Here is a 19475-nt window from a genome sequence, read left to right on the forward strand (position 1 = left end):
CATATTAATGTGGTCAAGGGCTGCAGACAAATATGCAGTAAAGCTGTGTCCTGTTTCTTGCTGGAAATACACCCCGAGGAAAAAAACGAATAGGGTGTCTAGGTTTAAACCAGAGGTATGTAGGAGGCTGTTATCACTACGCCTGTCACTTGGGACACGTTTTTTGGAACCTCAGTTGAACTCCTGCAGGGCATGAAAAAGACAATGAGACTGCAGAAGCGAGCACTACTGTTCAGAGGAACTTTAGGGGGAGCCTCTGCAACAACACCAACCAGCAGTGGTGGAGCCCAGACAACCAACACACCCTTCCTCCACCACCCAACCACTACAAGGGGCCTCATCTCAATGGCAGTACACCCACATGCAAAGGTAGCCCTTTTGAGGGAGAGCAAGAGGAAGTGGATGAGCTTCTAATATGTGACACCACACATCTAACACTGGTGGTCAGGAGGGATAAGGGGGAGGATCAAAGGATTCCTCCAACAATGGAGTTCCATCACACCGACAAATGGATCTTAAATATTATCTGTCATGGAATTTGTATTGAACTGCTAAAACAGCCTCCAAGCATCAAACCAAGACGAGTCCCCTCCAAAGAATAAAACCGCTTATAAGAGGTCAGTCCTGTATTCCGAAAACCAGCAATAGAGAGGGTTCCATCAGAGAGGAGTAAGGATATTTACTCTGCCTTCTTCCTAGTACCAAAATCGGACAAAACTATAAGACCCATGTTCGAGGCATGTGGGCTGCTGAATTCATATCTGTGCATAGATCGCCGCCTATTGTTTGGTCCGGATGATTGCACATTGTTGTCCTGGAAGAGTCTTCGAAGTATCACGAGATAGGTGGCTCCTCCCTTGGACTACAGTGCGCATGGGCATCCTTTCCATCCTTAGATTGTTTTTTTCCGCCATTGGGTTCGGATGTGTTTTCCAACTCGGCGTTCGGAATCGATAAAAAACTTTTCAAAAAGGCCTTCGGGGCCGTCGGTATTGTTATTGCGATCGGTATCGACAACTCTTTTTCTGTAGTTTCTACTCAGGACGTCGAATCGGGCCGCGTGGCCTTTTCGACACCAAAGGACCGATCGTCGATGGAACGAAGTCCATTCAAACGATGCCCCAAGTGTAACGCAAACTTTCCACACCTAGATAAACACCCTGTGTGTAACAAGTGTTTATCTCCGGAACACATTGAGGCCGACTGCTTAGCTTGTGCGCAGTTTCGATAGAAAAAGACACTTCGAGTTCGAAGAGCAGCAAGGCAGGCGATGCAGAAGCCAGCACCTGAGCCGGAGAACATCTTTGAAGACGACGAAGAAATAGTCGAAGCTGAGGACTCAGACCAACAGTCGGAGCAAGGGTCGGAACATGACTCCAACTACTACGTCGCCGACGACATCGTTGAGGTAGGGGACGACGATCCAGGCATAGGAGCCGTCGAGGACGACTCCGGCGAGGACACGGGGCCAACCGTAAGTACGGAGCCCAGTACTGTTACTGATACGCTTCCAGAGGCTCAGGTCAAGGCATCGCCGGAAGGCCTTAGCCAAGATCCTAACATCGATTCTATAGCCCCGCAATTCGGCCCGGCTAAGAATATAACACAAGAGCCATCACTGCAACATTACCCTTCCTTGGTAATCTCAAAACCGAAAGTGAAGGAAGCAAAACAGAAACCGAAACTGATAGACTTTACAGTCTTCGGACCGAGATGCGGGACCATCGGCGCCGAGCAGAAAAAAAAAATAGCCTTCGACCCGGCTGGGTAGCATATAAGGGTTGTCGAGCCGAGAGCCAGTACACCCAAAGGCATGCCGAAGCTGAAGGCTGTCGAACCGACAAGATCGATGTCAACGCTAGGCAACATAAACAAAGGACTCCTGCAGAGGATGGCTGTCGAACAGAAGCAAAAAGTCGACAAGCCAAAGACGGTGCAAACCAAAACACTCAACCTGAAGTCAAGGATCGAGGCGGACAGGTCCATCGAGCCGAGGCAACAAGTCATCGCACCGAAGCAGCAGGCTTCGAAGAAGACACAAAAACAAAAAGTGGTTATCGAACCAAAGAAAACTGTCGGATCGATAGCAATTTCGGCACCGAAGACGTTCATCCAGCCAAAAAAAGACTGTGGATGCACAAAAGGCCCTCGGACCGATAAAATTTGGACTTCCAACGCACATGAGGCAAAAAACTGTCGAACCAACAATGGACATCGACCCGTCGCCTGCAAAAAAAGCAAAAACTGGAAACAGAGCTCAAGCACATGAAGAGCAAGAGCACTCGACAGAAGAACAATCAAAACTATATGTCGACCCCGACACTGGCAAAGTTACCCTATTAAAAAGGAAAATCAGGCCAGACACTTCCAGTGAAACCTACAAAATGCCTCTAAAGAAAAAGACTTCTACATCTCCAACTCTCTTTGAGCCTATCAGAACACATGTTCAAGAAACTTATACATATTCTCCCACACACACGGATGAGGAGGTGGAATATGAGGATAATTAACTTTATAATTATCCAGGGGACAATGACCAGGACAACCAAACTCAACAATGGTCTGACCCAGTAGATCCTGTAGACTCTCAGCCCATGCAAGACAATACTGCATACCCTGTTAAAACTTCGCCTACAGAAGACACAGCTGCTTTCAATGCATTACTGGAAAGAGCAGAATACAACCACCACGTGGAAATGCATGCAGACCCCATTGAGGAAGACTTCCTTTTTGATACTTTCAACACCTCTGAAAGATCAGTGAAAACATTGCCAATGTTAAAGGGAGTGCTCAAACACGCAGGGGACATATTTAAGGAAACAACCAGGGCACGAGTCCTTAACCCCAGGATAGAAAAGAAATATAGGCCAGCACCAGTGGACCCTACATACATTAAGGGACAACTGCCCTTGGACTCTTTGGTAGTATCCAATGCGCGCAAACGTGCTAATTCTCAAACTACTGGCGAGGCTCCACCTCCAAACAAAGAGTCTAACATTTTCGAGGCTTCTGGCAAAAGGGTAGCTGCTCAAGCAGCTAACATATGGAGAATCTCAAACACACAAGCCCTGTTAGCTAGGTATGACAGGGCACACTACGACACTCTTGAGCACCTTCTCCAGCATCTACCTGACCTTTATAAGGAACAGGCAGAATTCCTAATACAGAAGGGAAAGTTAATATCTAACGCCTCCATCAAGTGTGCGCTAGACGCAGCAGACAGGGCTATCAATACCAGTGTCATGCTCAGAAAACATGCGTGGCTCCGCATCGCTGGGTTTAAAAAAAATGAGGTTCAGAGCACTTTACTTAATCAGCCAGTGAACCCTGATTATTTGTTTGGCCCTAATGTGGACACAATATTAGACAAAATGAAGAAGGATACAGAGACAACCAAGTCTATGGGAGCCTTTCAGTCACAACAATACAGAGGCGGCTCCTTTCGTCGCTCCGGCAACAGAGGAGCTGCAAGAGGAGGCTCAGCGCAGCAAACCTCATACAACAAGGGGAACACGCAAAACACCTACAACAAAGACAGTAGAGGTGGATACCGTGGCAATAACAACAAAGGTAGTGGACGAGGGAATAACACCACCAGATCCTCTACCAATACCAAGCAGTGACTTCTTGTCACTGCCCCCAGACCATGTAACACCGGTCGGGGGGGAGATTAAAGCAGTTCCTGCAAGTCTGGGAAAACATAACCACACACAAGTGGGTAAGGCAAATTATCCAGCATGGCTATTGCCTAGAATTAACCTCCACACCACCCAACATTCCCCCAAAACACCGTCCTATGTCCGCAGAACACCTACACTTATTGCAGCAAGAAGTCATCAGCATGCTACAACAAGCATTGGAAATGCAGTAGGTCTCGCATTAGGAAAGTTTGAGCTATTGGTCTTATAAATGACATTTTTTTTATTTGTGTTTTTTTAAATAGCTAAATTAATAGCTTTGTCATTTACAATGCCAATAGTTATAACTTTCGGAAATGTGACACTTATAGCATTTGTAATGCAACATGTTTTGTATTTACGTGACTTAGATGTATTGATATTACAAATAACAATGGCTTTTAACTTTTTTAAATAATTAATACTTAAATAAAAGTGATTGTAATTTATAATGGCAATAGCTTAAACTTTTGTAAATAATAGTGAAGATTATGTTCAGTGTATTTTATTGTGACGAAAATCCAAGAACAGAAGTGAAATATTAACATCTTTTTTGACATTTGTAATAAAGCTTGAAACATTGAGAGAACATTTGAACCAGTGATGCTGTGGTTGCGCTGAGTGATGCTGTGGTTGCGCTGAGTGATGCTGTGGTTGCGCTGAGTGATGCTGTGGTTGCGCTGAGTGATGCTGTGGTTGAGCTGAGTGATGCTGTGAGAGAGTTGAGGGATGGAGACAACATAGCAGAGCGTTGAGAGGGGCCATAAAAAGAAAGGGTACAGAGAGAGAGAGAGGGGGTAGGGAGAAGGTCTGAGGGGTAGGAGAGAGGCATGGGAGAAGGTAAGAGAGAGACTGCAGTGACAGTGACGACGCGAGGGAAAAGAGATGTCGCCATAGCACCCATCAGCCTGTGCCAACTATAGAGACCCACACACCCATATGTAAAACTGCGCCGCATTACTTAGGAACCTGCAGTAATAAACATGTATGTCTATAATGCTTGCACATATAGAGAGAGCGTTTCATACGAGACCTGGTGTTTGAAAGCACCCTAATAATTTATCAATAAAATAAGCATTGTAAAATAACAGATGTTGCTTTTACCACTCACTTTACCAACCTCAGAAGGATGACCGGCTCGGTCGGCATTGCCAGGATTTCAAATGGCGACTTTCAGATCACTATATTTGCCAGCAGGGAGTATTCAACTCGCTGTGCTATCTTGCAGACAGCAAGCCAATAAAGCGATGAGCTATACCCAGCCCAGTGGGAAAATGTGACTTTCAGCATTTTCTATGAAAAGTTTATTTCCGTCAGTCATCACACAATCCATAATTCCGTTATTTAATTGACAGTTATTAAAAGTGCTGCACACAGACACTTACTTTAGGAATGTTAACCAGTCATCTTCAGTCATTTATTGCTGTAGTCCGGCATATAAAGAAGCGACAATGTTGCCCAAGATGAATAAACATCCCCCAGTGGAAAGATCTTTGTCCTGAGCAGGAAACAAAAAACGCACGGCCTGATGCACATAACATATTACAGGCTTTATAGAGACACAGCCCTAAATAGCAATGTACTTAAGGTTCATTACAAGACGTAAATAAATGTCTTTGTGACTCACAATGCGTTCTTTGACACATAATATGGATTGATAGGGAAAGGTGGCATAAACTGGGCGTCCCTACTGATTCGAAAATCTTTAATGGGTGTTGGATCCCCCCACCAAAACTGGGGGTGCCCATTCACAAAGTGGTCCCTGTCTGCGAGCGCCACTTGCATTTTTAAATGCGAGGGTGTGTGGACAGGGGGAAGCATGCAGGGGACCCCCAAATGCGCTTCACTTCACTCCCAGGGGCAGAGGCTGAAATCCATAAAATAAAAGAGCATTTTGCGACTGTGACTGCAGGGACGGGGTATGCTGTCCCTCGCAGGCCTCCGTCCCGCCCAGCCCTTTCAGTAGGGTTCAGACTCAATCTGCTGGTGTTGCTGCTTGGGGATTCCGGTTTGCAAACCTGTTGGCAGCTGTGCAAGGCCTTGTTGCACGTCGTCTTGGGCGGGGCCCCACTCGCTGAAGTTTAAACCACCGCCGAATGAGGCACATGAAATGAGATCTGCTGTTTTACACTGGTTTTAAACTGAAAGAGGTGCCACATAATTATAGCATACTTTTCCTTTCTTTGCTGCATAAACAAGTCAACTCTGCCACATAGAAAGAGAGAAAGGGGGAGGGAGAGAGAGAGGGGGGGGAGAGAAAGAGTTAGAGAGAGAGAGAGAGAGAAAGAGATGGAGAGAGAGAGAAAGGAGAGAGAGAGAGAAAGGAGAGGGAGGGGGGAGAGAAAGGAGAGAGGGAGAGAGACGGGAAAAAGATACAGCGAGAGAGAGGGGGAAAGAGAAAGAGATGGAGAGAGAGAGGGGGAAAGAGAAAGAGGGAAAGAGATGGAGAGAGAGAGAGAGTGGAGAAAGAGAGAGAAAGGAGAGAGAGAGGGGGAGAGAGAGAAAGGAGAGACCGAGAGAGAGAGAGCGAATGCGCCCTGGTGGGAGCTGCAGCCTTCGCACTATTTCTAAAGAATCTCGTAATGTCATTTTAATTTTCTTCCCTATCTATAGAGTTATTTTGAGTATTTCCCTCGTTTTTTCTATTCCGGTATTTTTCGCTGGGAATATTTTTCTATTCGTGGAGGAAGAAAGAGCTAGCGGGGATGGGTGGGGGGAGGGCGGTGAGGAGAGATGGGGAGGGAAGTGGAGAGACCGGGAGGAAGAGGAGGATGAGAGAGCGTGAAAGGAAGAGAGTCGACGAGGGAGAAGCAGACAGACGGAGCGGAGATGGGAGAGAGGAGGGGTGAACACAAGAGGAGACAAAGGGGGGGGTGAGTGGACAGGCCCAGGAGGTGGACACTGGAGAGAGCGGGAAAGAAAGGGGGAGAAAGGACAGAGTGAGAGAGAAAAGCTGGAACGGATAGGGGGGGAGGGGACCCCATAACTGAGTGCCTCGGTTATTCTCAGTGGCCCCACGGCTGTGGGTGCGAGCGAGGTGTGTCGGTGTAAAGCCTCGGGCGGCACAGGCCTTGAATGTAGCGCACACTCAAAACGTGATTTACCAAAATAATCTGTGGAGAGAAAAATGCGTAAAAAGATAAATCTGTATAAATAGAAGAGAGAAAAGGATTCATTGTGGCGTGAACTTAGAGTGCGGAAGTAGGTACTGAATGCCAGTGGTGTAAAAGGGCGTCAGAGAACAGCCGGAGCTGCAGACCGGGGGGCAATGGATACTGGGTGTGCTCGAGGGTACAGAGTGCGTCGTTACAAGCAGAGGGATGAGAAGTAGGTTAAAGGTGGGGAGAGTAAGTGGGCACAGCCATTTATAACAAACTAATAAACATTGATTAAAATAGAAGGAAACGCGGCCGTGAAACTGAAAGCACGGCCGGCTGTGAAAAAGCCTTTGATGCAGCAGGGGGCAATTAGGGGAGGAGAATGTCTGGGCTGAGGCAGAGCGCAAAGCCTTTGATGCAGCAGGGAGCGGAGCGGGAAGAGCTGCTGGCGGCACCAAGCTGACGATTTGATGCTGTGCACGCGCATTTTAACTCATTGCGCTTGCGCATTGAGCTAAAAGCGCACATGCACTGCATCAAATCGCCAGTCTAGTTAAACTCTTGTTTAAGCCCCTATAGTCTCGCTCCACTCAATGCGCATGCGCATTGACAGACGAGACCTAAAAAGGGGCCATAGAACTAGTACCCTTAGAACACCAAGGTACAGGAAAAATCTCAGTTTTGCAATACAAAATCAGCACTACCAGTTCAAAGTCCTTCCTTTTGGGGTGACAACAGCCCCAAGAGTTTTCACCAAGTGCCTAGCGACAGTAGCTGCACATCTCAGAAGACAGCATATTCATGTCTATCCGTATCTGGCCGACTGGCTTATACAAGCACTGTCAGCCCAGCAATGTGCCAGCCACATGTCACGCACTATTCACCTCCTGCACAGTTTAGGTTTCTCGCTGAACTTTCCAAAGTCCCATCTTCAGCCGGCCCACGTACAACAATACCTGGGAGCGACTATAGACACTCTAGCAGGGAAGGCACAACCAAATTCTGTCAGAATAAACAGTATTCAGACGCTAATCCGAAGGTTCAGGCCCCAACACTCGCTCCCAGCCCGAGTGTTTATGCAACTAATAGGCATGATGGCCTCATGCATTTTCATAGTCCCTCACGCAAGACTACACATGCGTCCGCTGCAAGAGTGCCTAGCACGTCAATGGAACCAGGCTCAAGGGCAATTAGGCGACCTAGTGTTGGTGACCAGTCGTGCATACAACTCTCTGCATTGGTGGAATCCACAAAAACTTTGCAAGGGACGACTGTTCCAAGAGCCGGTTCCACAAATAGTCTTAACAACGGGCTCATCCCTGATAGGATGGGGAGCCCATGTCCTCCACCACACAGTGCAGGACTTATGGACCACGCAGCAAAAGAAAATGCACATCAACCTACTGGAGTTGATGGCAATTTTCATGGCACTAAAAGCGTTCAAAGTACATCTCTGCAACAAGACCGTGTTGATCCGGACGGACAACATGACTGCAATTTACTACATACAGAAACAGGGAGGAACACACTCTCCACAGCTGTCGCATCTAGCTCAAAGCATGTGGAAGTGGGCCATTCAGAGAAACATTTTTCTCATGGCGGAACACTCCCGGGCAAGGACAATCAAATAGCGGATCTGCTAACAGATGCACGAGTGGGAGATTCATACCACAGTGCTCCAACCATACTTCCAACAGTGGGGACAACCAGAGATAGACCTGTTCGCCACAAATCAAAACGCAAAATGCCAGTACTTCGCCGCAAGGTTCCCACACCGGCAGTCAAAGGGCAATGCGATGTGGATGAACTGGTCAGGCAAATTTGCCTACGCTTTTTCACCAGCACCGTTGATACCGCTAGTGGCACGCAAACTGCGCCAGCACTCCATGACACTAATCCTAGTTGCTCCAACATGGGCAAGGCAACCGTGGTACACCACGTCCTAGAACTTTCCGTGGTGCCTCATCAAAGACTAAAACTATCACCCAGTCTCTTAACGCAGAGCCATGGAGACATTCAGCACCCAGATCCCCAGCAGCTGAACCTTGCAATCTGGCTCCTGAAGTCATAGAGTTTGGCTACCTAAACTTACCTCCTGACTGCATGAACATTATCAAAGAGGCAAGAAGACCTACCACAAGAGCATGCTATGCATCTAAGTGGAAACGTTTTGTCATTTACTGTAACAATGACATAAACCCACTAGACGCATCAACTCAAAATATCATATGCTATCTTTTGCACCTACACCGCTGCAATCTAGCCTATACATCCATTAGGATACACTTAGCTGCCATAGCATCTTACCTTCAGAACAGGCAACACCTTTCGCTATTCCGAGTGCCTGCGATTAAAGCATTCATGGAGGGGCTCAAACGAGTGATTCTCCCAAGACACCCACCTTCACCTGTCTGGAACCTAAACTGTGTCTTAACCAGACTAATGGGACCACCTTATGAACCATTACACTCATGTGAAATACAATTTTTAACATGGAAGGTGGCTTTTCTCGTAGCAATTACTTCGCTTAGAAGAGTTAGCGAGCTGCAAGCCCTAACTATTCAAGAACCATTCTTCCAAATTCACGCAAATAGGGTCGTGCTTAGGACAAACCCTAAGTTTATGCCAAAAGTGGTATCCCACTTCCACATCAATCAAACAATAGAACTTCCAGTGTTCTTCCCAAACCCACAGTCCGTTCCTTTGAGGGCTCTACACACAGTAGATGTTAAAAGGGCTCTCTTATATTACATAGACAGGATAAAAGATTTCAAGAAGACAAAACTGTTGTTTGTTGCATTTTCATCACAACACAAAGGCAACCCTATTTCTAAATCTGGGTTAGCCAGATGGATTGTTAAGTGCATTCAAATATGTTATCTTAAAGCAAAACGCACTTTAACAGTTCCCCCAAGAGCGCATTCAACACGCAAAATGGGGGCATCCATGGCTTTCCTATGAAACATTCCTCTAGAGGAAATATGTAAAGCAGCCACATGGTCTACCATTCATACATTCACAAAACACTATTGTGTAGATGTACATTCCAAACAGCAAGCTGCTGTAGGACAGGCTGTTCTAAAAAGTTTTTCAGACTGCTGCAGCTGGCACAGGTAGCCACCGCTAAGGGAGAGACTGCTATACATTCTATGCACAGATATGAATTCAGCAGCCCACATGCCTCGAACGGAATATGCTACTTACCAGTATGCATCTGTTCTTGGCATGTAGGGCTGCTGACATTCATATCGCTCGCCCTCCTCCCCGATGCCTGTCGCAGCTGTAGCATTCTTTCCAACTCACATTTTCTGGCATGGACATTCTTACTGTACAACACTCCATCTCTGCCACAATGGCGAAAAACAATCTAAGGATGGAAAGGATGCCCATTCGCACTGTAGTCCAAGGGAGGAGCCACCTATCTCGTGATACTTCGACGACTCTTCTAGGACAACAATGTGCAATCATCCGGACCCAACACAAGGCGGCGATCTATGCACAGATATGAATGTCAGCAGCCCTACATGCCAAGAACAGATGCATACTGGTAAGTAGCATATTCCTTTAGACCTCAAACAGATGCATCAAAACGCAAACATTCAAGTGAACTCTTCAGGTCATACCACGCCTGAGAAAGAGACTATATTGCAACAATAGCTCTGAAGGACGCAAACCTTCACATTGCCATGAACAAAAACATAAAAGACCTCGGAGGGTCATTGCAGACAAAGTGCACAGCTATTTCAAAGCCCTTCCCTTTAGCACATAATCTATTGTAAGGATGTTTGGAAAATGTCTAGCCACTGGTATCACACACAGGGTTATACTCGTACCCTTATCTGGATGACTGGCCAGTAAAGGCAGGATCATTCAATAGCTGCCAGCAGAATCACAATTTAAACCCTGCACAATCTAAGGTTTTCTATACATTAAGAAAAGTCATTCCCAACACCATAGAAGAAAAAGACCTTTCTGAGAGCATGGCTAAACCGCAGATAATCAAGAGCATTTCCCATTCAGAGGACAATCGACAAACTAATAGATCCAATACACCTTTACAAGAAGGGCAGGTTCTATGGGGAAACTAGACAGTGGGACAACTGTTGGGCATGATAGCCTCCTGCACTCCCCTCATCCCAAATGCAAGGCTACACATGAGACTAGTCCAGCAATGATCACAAGCGATGGGAGTTTGGAAGATCTAGCAGTTGTTACTGACAAAGTACACAAGAAACTACAGTGCTAGAGCATTCCAAACATCACAATGGGCAGACACTTCAAAACCCAACTTCCTCAGTCATGATCAGAACGGATGTCCCACACTCTGGTTAGGGAGCTGACATGAACGTGTTATGGATCTGAGGTATATGAAGCCCTCTGGACTCAGTGAAGCATGTGAACATGATGGAAGTCCACCACTAAATGTATTTCAGGGACAGATCATGTAGAAAACCGTGCTGGTGCAGACCGACATGACAACCATGATCTTTCATCAAACAAGGAGGGACAGGATCCTATGAACTATCCACTCTAGCGCAGGAGATGTGAATTTGGGCCATTAAGAGGCACCTCACCCTGGTCATGATACGCCTACTAGGTGTGCAGAATGCAGGCAGGCTGGTTCAGTAAACAGGCAAGCATCTCACACAAGTGGGAGCTAAAGCAGGAGGTGGTGGACATGATAAGAAGTGGGTAACACCAACAATAAATTAGTTGCAACACAGGAGACCACAAAGTGCAGACATATTGCAGCCATATTTCTAAAGTAACAAGTGCATGGGAATGATTTTTAGATCTATTGGTCAGGCATTTGCATATGCTTTTCCACCAATTCCTTTGATACGTCTAGTAATAGACAAATGCAAGCAACAATGACACTAATCTTAATCTGCCCGCAGTGGGCAAAACCGACTTAGTCCTCCGATCTAATAGCACTGTCACAGGGCAGGAGAATAATCTGGCCAATGGTACAAGGCTTGCTAACAAAGCAGGGGGATGCGTGGTCCACCCCAACCCATACACTCAGGCTGGCAACGTTAGTTTGGACACCTACTCTTGCCTGAAAGCTCCATGAAGGTGCTACAGTAAGCTAGAAGACCTTCCACAAGGTGGTATTACACTGCAAAATGGAAAGCTTTCAAGCAGTGGCACACCACAACGCTCCTAAAGGTCTGCCCTTCGGCATAAAATCTGCACTCAATCATGAGTGGACACATAGCACAACCATGATATAATACCTCACCAATCTACTCAATGAAGGGGTTATCAGGCGCCTCACTCAAGGTACACATAGCAGCCACTGCAAACAGGAGGCCCTTCAGCTGGCTTGGCTTGACTGGGCTCTTGGGACAGCTTCCTCTTGAATAGGACACAGAAGGCACAGTCCTGCTCTTCGCTGGCCACCAGGTGCAGTCCTCATCGGTGCAGCCTCTCATTGCTGGACCCTCGATGCTGCAGGGCAGTCCTTTGGTCCTTCTAAGTCAGTCGAGATCTGAGGTCTGGGTGCCAAGGGTGCCCGCTTATTCTAAGAAAATGCCCTCAAGGCAGGATGTAGTTGGTAGCCAATAGGCTACCAGGTTCCCTCCCACCTAGTCACTTCTTCCTGTGGAGTGTGGCATCTGGCTATTCCATAATGCACCATTTTTCCTACTCCCAAGGTGGCGAGACCTCTTTCTAGGTGTACAGACCTCCCTAGCCCATCACCAGGGTGTAGCTAGCTCATGGATACACGCCTCTAGGGAAAGAGGTTTGGCGACTGGTTTCCTCTCTCTACCTCAACAGTGAGGCAACCTTCCCCCATCCATCATGTCATAATACCCAGGGCGGGGCAGTGCTATATTCAGCATGATTGCTTTACCTACCACTGTGTGGGAGCAGTGGAAGCTTTTCTGGTTCCATCCAAGCACCTGAGATGATTCAAAAGGCGAGGAGTCTGCAGGCAGATGGATTATCCACCAAAAAGAGCAGGACCAGATGTAATAATATATTAATTTGGGCTATGGAAGTGAAACTAAACGTGGCCCAGTAAAAGGTTATTCAGAGCAGCTATACTAAAACACATTTTCACATATATTACTACAGCGCAGTGGCTGAATTCTATGTAGTCATTGCAAAACAAACATTATTGACATGAGTAGAACACTGATTACTGCCTCAGAGTACACATTGCTGTGACTTCACAAAGGAAAACAACTCCTTAAACTCACAAACCTCTGAGGTTTTTTATCTCACTACACAAATACAAAGCCTAGAAACCTGGTTTTGTTTTTGTAAAACAGAGAAAATGTAATTGCGTAACCTATAGGTTTGCTCTAAATTACAACAACGTGGTACACAGTTAAGAATGTTATCATTTAAAAACTGGATCATTGCACGGCAGCTCACAATAACAGTTAATCTTCTGTGTGTGTGTATATGTGTATATATATATATATATATGTGTGTGTGTGTGTATATATATATATATATATATATATATATATATATATGTGTGTGTGCGTATGTATGTGTATATGTGTGTATATATATATATATATATATATGTATATATATATATATATATATATATATATATATATATATATTTATATTATACACAATGTGTAGTTGTACTCGGAACCCCGGAAGAAAACCATGAATGGCCTCTAAAAAACTAACTTCTGCACAAACCCGGGGTCAAATGTCCCATCTGGGTTGCACAAACAGGGGTTGAATTGCATCGTCTTTTTAACCAATAAGTCAAAATACTAGTGATAAAAGCACACTTTCGTTCAAGAACACTCTTCTCTCATTTCACCAATATCCAAGGTAGACAAAGTTATAGAAACTCTTATCACTAGAATGAACCTAATCATCATAGAATTGCATTGACAGTAGTGCTTTCTTAACCGCATCGCCGCTAGCGGTTTTCCCGCTGTGCGCGGCGTTTTTAAAAAAGCAGCGTTACATGACGAGTTCAGCTCATCATCAGCGTACGGCAGGTTACGCTCATGCTGAGCTTGTCATCAGCCTGTAAGGGGTTAAATCTCCAAACAGCTAGACATTGCCATGCACCCCGATTGCCTTTCCAGGCATCAAGACTGGATCCTCCACTTCTCTACCGTCTTTGAGATTGGTGGCTGCCTCCTGAAATACATCAATACGGGCATCTGAAATGGACACAAGGCTGCAGAGTTTTTGAGATGATAAATCTTGTCCCGTCTGTCTTCATACGCCCTTGCGTCGAATATGGTTTCACTTATTTTGCTTCATTTGATGGCACAGATATGAATTGTCTTTCTCATGAATGTTTGCGTTAGCATTCAGTTTCTCAAAAGAACTGTATTTTACCTATTGCTCTGTTTTCTGATGGCTGTAGACCGAAGTAAAATTCCTCTTGTATATAGACGTTTTCCTGCTTTAGATATTGACATCCAGGTGCTTATTTGGAGCCGTGTTGGAGTCTCTTTCCTCTTCTAAAACACTTGTGTTGAGGCATTCCTGTGGAGGCTATGCTCTGGCAGAGTTGAGTACATTTGAGACTCAATGCTCTTAATTTATTTTTATAAAGACTCTTCTGATGGTGCTCTAAAGTAGCTGATGTGTGGTATATGGGGCCTTAGAAAACAAGAAGTACATTTTGCTTAAAAATAAATGTTGCATGGTTCCATAAATGTAAGATTTTTTGATGGTGTACAAGTCAAAGAAATGTGTAACACAGAAAGAACAAGTGCTGCAAGTATAAAATATTAAAATGTTTGCCACTTTACTTAAATTTTCATTGGGTTTCATTGTGGTTTGCATTGTATTTGCAAATGTTTAGACTGTGTAAATCACATATTAATTTGTTGCTGGCAAGAAATATTGCCTTGCAAATGCTATTGATGTTGAGCGCTAAAGTATTTGCTATCTATCATTTTCTCATAGCAAGTATGTAATACTCTTCTGTACTTAAACTTTTACAGGAAGAAGAAAATCGAAGTAGATCCCCCAGAAACAGAAAGTCAAGAAAAGAATAATATGCATATTAGTAGTGATGGACTGAATCTGCAAAGGGGACGGAAGGAAAATCCAATTTCTATATGGTGCAGGGTGGGGGTGAGAAAAGAGAACCTTGGACATCATAAACTGAAACACCGAACTATTAAACATTGCCATGCACAGGTTCAAGTCGAACTCCATGCAGTATAATCACTAGTGTCTAGCACTAAATATTTGCAATCATGTGTGATAACATCATTCCTGTGAGACAAATGCATTTAATATTAACTGGCTTTGACTTCTCTCTGGATTCTGTAGTGTAACCTAAAAAATGAACATACACTTGGATTTCTGAGAGCTTTGTTTATTTTTTTCCTAAGAGAAACAAGCAAATAAAAATAGGATAGTTTTGCCAAAAGTTTCCAAACCATATTTAATTACATGCGTTGTAGAAACAGGAAGTAAGGGTGGCAATTGTATTACTGATGATAGAAAGGAGTTCATAGTAGAAGGTTCAAATGTTTAGTAACAAGTGAGATTTTCCAAATTGAAGATTACTCAGCATAGGAATTCTCTGTTGAAGTTTGCTTGTTGAAGTGGTCATAAAATGAGGTTCAGTTCATTTAAAACAAAAGTTTCCCCATTAAAGTTAAGACTGTCAGCGGTGCAAAGGTTGGAGTGTTCGAAATTAAATTGGTAGGAAACGTTGCATGACCCAATCACAGTGAGTGTGTGTGTGCGCGCCTCTGTTTTCCCTGGACAGAGCATAGCTGGTAAACAAGCAATGCATGGCCCAACCACAGTGGAAGTGTGGGCTTCTGTTTCTTCCTCCAGATCGAGCACAGCTGCTTCATGACATGGCCTGTGCATGACATCTATGGTACTCCTCTGCTGTCAGTGTTCTCATTTTGCATGAGAGGGCTCTTAGGGTTGTCGAAGTGCAGGCCTCACACTGGATTTGTACCCTTTTCTTGAGTGTTTGGACGTATGTTAGATAAAAACAAAAATATATATGTATATAAATTCCAGCTTTGTGTGGTTTCTCTACTTATACAGCAGTTGTGACAAGGCTGCTGCTTGTATTTTTCTCCCTGCTTTTGATAGCTAGAGATGTGTTCTGTTAGTTAACTATTTGGGCTCCACTATAAATTCCATTTCCAACCTTAACCTTTGGAAACAGTGCTTTTTTACATGTTTGCCATCTCCTAGATTATATCAGCTGTAAAGTAGAAACCACTTTATCAAAAACTGTATTTTTATTAATTTTGTTTGTTTCTTCCTTTGTGTTAAGCTGTTATCTGAACTCGGTTTGTCCTTCATTCTGAAATTACCTTTGTGACAGATTTTATTATACTTTAAATTCTTTTGTTCAGTTTTTGATGGCTGAATTGCAGCTTTTCTCCTGACCGTGTATCCCACATGGAAGCAGTATTCTGGTCTTTGCCCTGCAACCCATACCATTTCTCCTCATACCACACTCCCCCTTTTACGCTGTTTTTGAAACCCTGGCCCCGGGGAGCACACAGTTGGTGTAAGCCATAATGCATAAAGCAAGCTGCTGAATTCCTTGCTTAGAGGCAGGGTCTGAAGTATTTTTGGGGAGGGTAAGTGCCTCACGTTCACCTGGGTTTGTGTATGTAACTGTTCAAAGTTTGTTTCATGTGCTCTTAAATGTAACATCATAAATTATATTGTGAATGTAGGGGGTCCAAGTCCAAACACAGATTAAATCTTTTAATAAAAAAAATGCAGTTGATGATTCTTCAATGTATTAGCATGTGTGTTTACTTGCATTTGCGAGAGAAAGCATGTTCTGTATTGGAACTGGTGTTGTACCCAAAATGAATAGTGTGTTCACTTAAACTTTAGGTTGCAGGAGTTTTAATGTGTTTTCCTGGAACACCACAAAGATAATAGATTATCACAGTACCAGATGGGCATACACTTTGGTGGTGAATCACAGGCACTAAAAAGAGCACACGAAGTAAGGTTGCTTCATGCCACATGCAAGGTGTACAATAAGCACAGACACACACACAATAAGAGCCCTAGTCCCACATTCTTGCCTCTTCAAGACTTTTGAGGGCATAGCTGTATGGAGATTCAAGGTAGGTAGTTGCACTGTTCAGTCTTAAAATTTTAGACCGTTAGGCCATTAGTTCATTCTGGTATATGATTGGTGCACTCCTCCTAGACGTCTGCGTTAGATAAAAATGACTTAATTCTCTGACAGGGTATCTCCATGGACAATCATAAGCACTGAATAGTCACCCATGTGCGGGGCTCCCGGAACACTTTTTCCAAACTGACCTTTTTTGCAGTATTATCACCTTACTTCATGACAAATTTATAATTTAGCAGCCTAAAAAAGCTTTCTTGCCAATTCGATTAATTTTCATTAAACGATGGAAGAAATAACTAAAGCCTTTAAAGGTCACCTAAAGAAGGAAAAGTGAAGTTTAAAAAACAAAACACCTTCACAAAACTTTTGTAATCTTGTAAATTGCATAATGGGGAAGGATAGGGCACTGTAAATGAACAGGCTGCAGCTATGTTAGAATGATAATGGAACACTGCACCTTTAAGGGTATCCTGACCTTCAGTGTTCCATCAAGCCCTGTAGGTGGCAGTTAACTCCGTTCTCTTTTTTTTTCCAACTCCTTCTGACAGGCTGTTGGAGCACTGAGCTCTGCATTTAAAAGGCTTTTTTTCTGCTGCAAAAGCTCTTCAGAACCTTTATAAAATGGGTTTACTTGGCGCCCTTACTAAGAGAATTTTTCTGTATTTTCTTTATTGCAAATATTTTCTTTTTTCGGAAAATTACATCTCTATTTAGAAACTGCCCAGATGGAGGCTGAAAAATGTCTGTCACTCATCTGATCTATATGCTGTCTGTCTTGTTTTCTTTTTTTGTGGTTTAATGTGTTTTGTGGGAGGATGCAAACTTAGAAAAGTCCATACATTCCTCACATTCCCTCACCCCTCCACCCTTATTTTTAAGGGGTTATTATGTTATTTGCTGGTGCCGCCAATTAGCCTGGGAATTGGGCTTCAAATTTATTATTAATTGGGCGCATACTTTGCTCATTGTGATAACTTGTTATCTTGAGTGGGTTTCCAGACTTTGCTTAGGCATTTGACAATTCAGATTTCATCCAGGTATACATAAAAAAAAACTGCTAGAGTCAGGCAGATCCTAATGAAGTATGACAATGAGTCTATTAAGAAGACAGTAACATCACCCAATCATTGCTTCACTAGTTTGCAGTGTCTTTCCACGAGTGCTATTTGATGGGTTTCTCACATAGCTGAATTCAGCATGGAACATGGAGCACTGTTTGCATTGACCATTGAATATTCACTGAAGAATCAATTTAACCTCCAGCAGGAACAGAAGACTTGGTATTGTATGTGCTGGCTGAGAGTTGATTGTATGTGGGCTTATTGGATATTGGGGATTCCGCTGCCCTGACAAAAGGAACATTCATCTGATGGAGCAATGAAATGAAACATGCTGACCTGCCGTTGCAGGAGTTATAATCACTACTATACTTCCTTCTAGTTTTTTTAGTTTTTAACCATATTGCTGCCTTCTGATGGATACATCTGCCAGTGAATTCCTCACCTTGTGAATATCCCCCTGCATCAGCAGCATTCGGAAATTCTTTTTGTAGCTTCGCGCCGACGTGGTTGACGTCACAGAAGCACGGCATCGCGCGCGGCACCGCTGACATCACGGACTCCATAATAGGCCCACGTCGGCGTGATTACATCAGTTCCCTTTTTTCCGCGTCGTCGACCCTAACGGTTTTCGAGGGATCCTCTGTAGCTGTTTAGTAACTTTGTTACGGTTTGTTTCTATTAGTGTCTTCTTGCATCTTTGTCTCCTGTCGATATGTCTACGAAGAAGACCGGTTTCAAGCCGTGCGGAGAATGTGGGAAGATGTCGATCATGGACCCGCATGAGGATTGCATTTGGTGCCTGAGTTCGAACCATGATGTTCAAGGGTGCTCTTCCTGCAAGAAGATGAACCCAAAAGCCCTTCGTGAAAGAGAGGCGAAGCTTCTGGTTGCCAAATTGAAAGGTAAAAAAGAGAAGTCTTCGAGGTCGCGTTCTAGGCGGTCGAGGTCTCGCACGGCGTCGCCTTCGAAGTCATCGTCGGGGCATGCTTCTAGATCAGCAAAAAAGAAGCACAAGGAGAGAAAGCACGGATCTCGACATCACTCTGGGAAGGATTTGGATTCGAGACCGAAGTCGCCAAGTAGGAGATGTCGTAAAGAGAAATCCCCTTCTCCACTTGTGGATCCGGTAGGTAAAGTTTCGGCTGTGGAGTCACCGGAGCATTCACCGGCTCCGGTGTCGAATCCCTCTCCGGCGCCGTCTCGATCTCCTGTTCAAGAGGAAGAAGGGGCTCCCTTGCCTGAGGGTTCGACGACTCCGGCTCACCAACCCGAAGAAGAGGAGACGAATCCGGTGCCTCCTCGAGGGCAACCTGTGGGTCCTTACCCTCCTTTTCCAGGCCCAGGTCAAGACCCTACACAGTTTTTAAACTTGATGTATGATGCCTATTCGAGAACTATGTACCCCTCTGGAGCACCGGCAGGTCCCATGGGTTCTTTGGCATATAACCTGGGAGTCCCCCATTCTTATGCTCCGGCTCCATTTATGCCGGCGCCGACTCTGCCTTGGCATTTCTCGGCGGCGCTGAGGTCTTCAACGCCGATACCTTCGTCGCCGGCC

At 44.6% G+C, this 19475-nt stretch overlaps 1 protein-coding gene across 2 annotated transcripts in view; it reads left to right on the top strand.

Annotated features, from left to right (window-relative positions):
* CANX (calnexin) overlaps positions 1-15901 on the top strand; it is a 574990-nt gene extending 559089 nt beyond the window's left edge. For both annotated transcript variants that reach the window (XM_078653533.1, XM_078653534.1), the window contains exon 15: positions 14719-15901. In XM_078653533.1, the coding sequence (XP_078509659.1) occupies positions 14719-14772 (54 nt within the window). In that variant the 3' untranslated portion in view covers positions 14773-15901. The remainder of the gene's footprint in view (positions 1-14718) is intronic.
* The last annotated feature ends 3574 nt before the right edge of the window (positions 15902-19475 follow it).

This window comes from Lissotriton helveticus, chromosome 7 (assembly GCF_964261635.1).
Source record: "Lissotriton helveticus chromosome 7, aLisHel1.1, whole genome shotgun sequence".
NCBI lineage: Eukaryota > Metazoa > Chordata > Amphibia > Caudata > Salamandridae > Lissotriton > Lissotriton helveticus.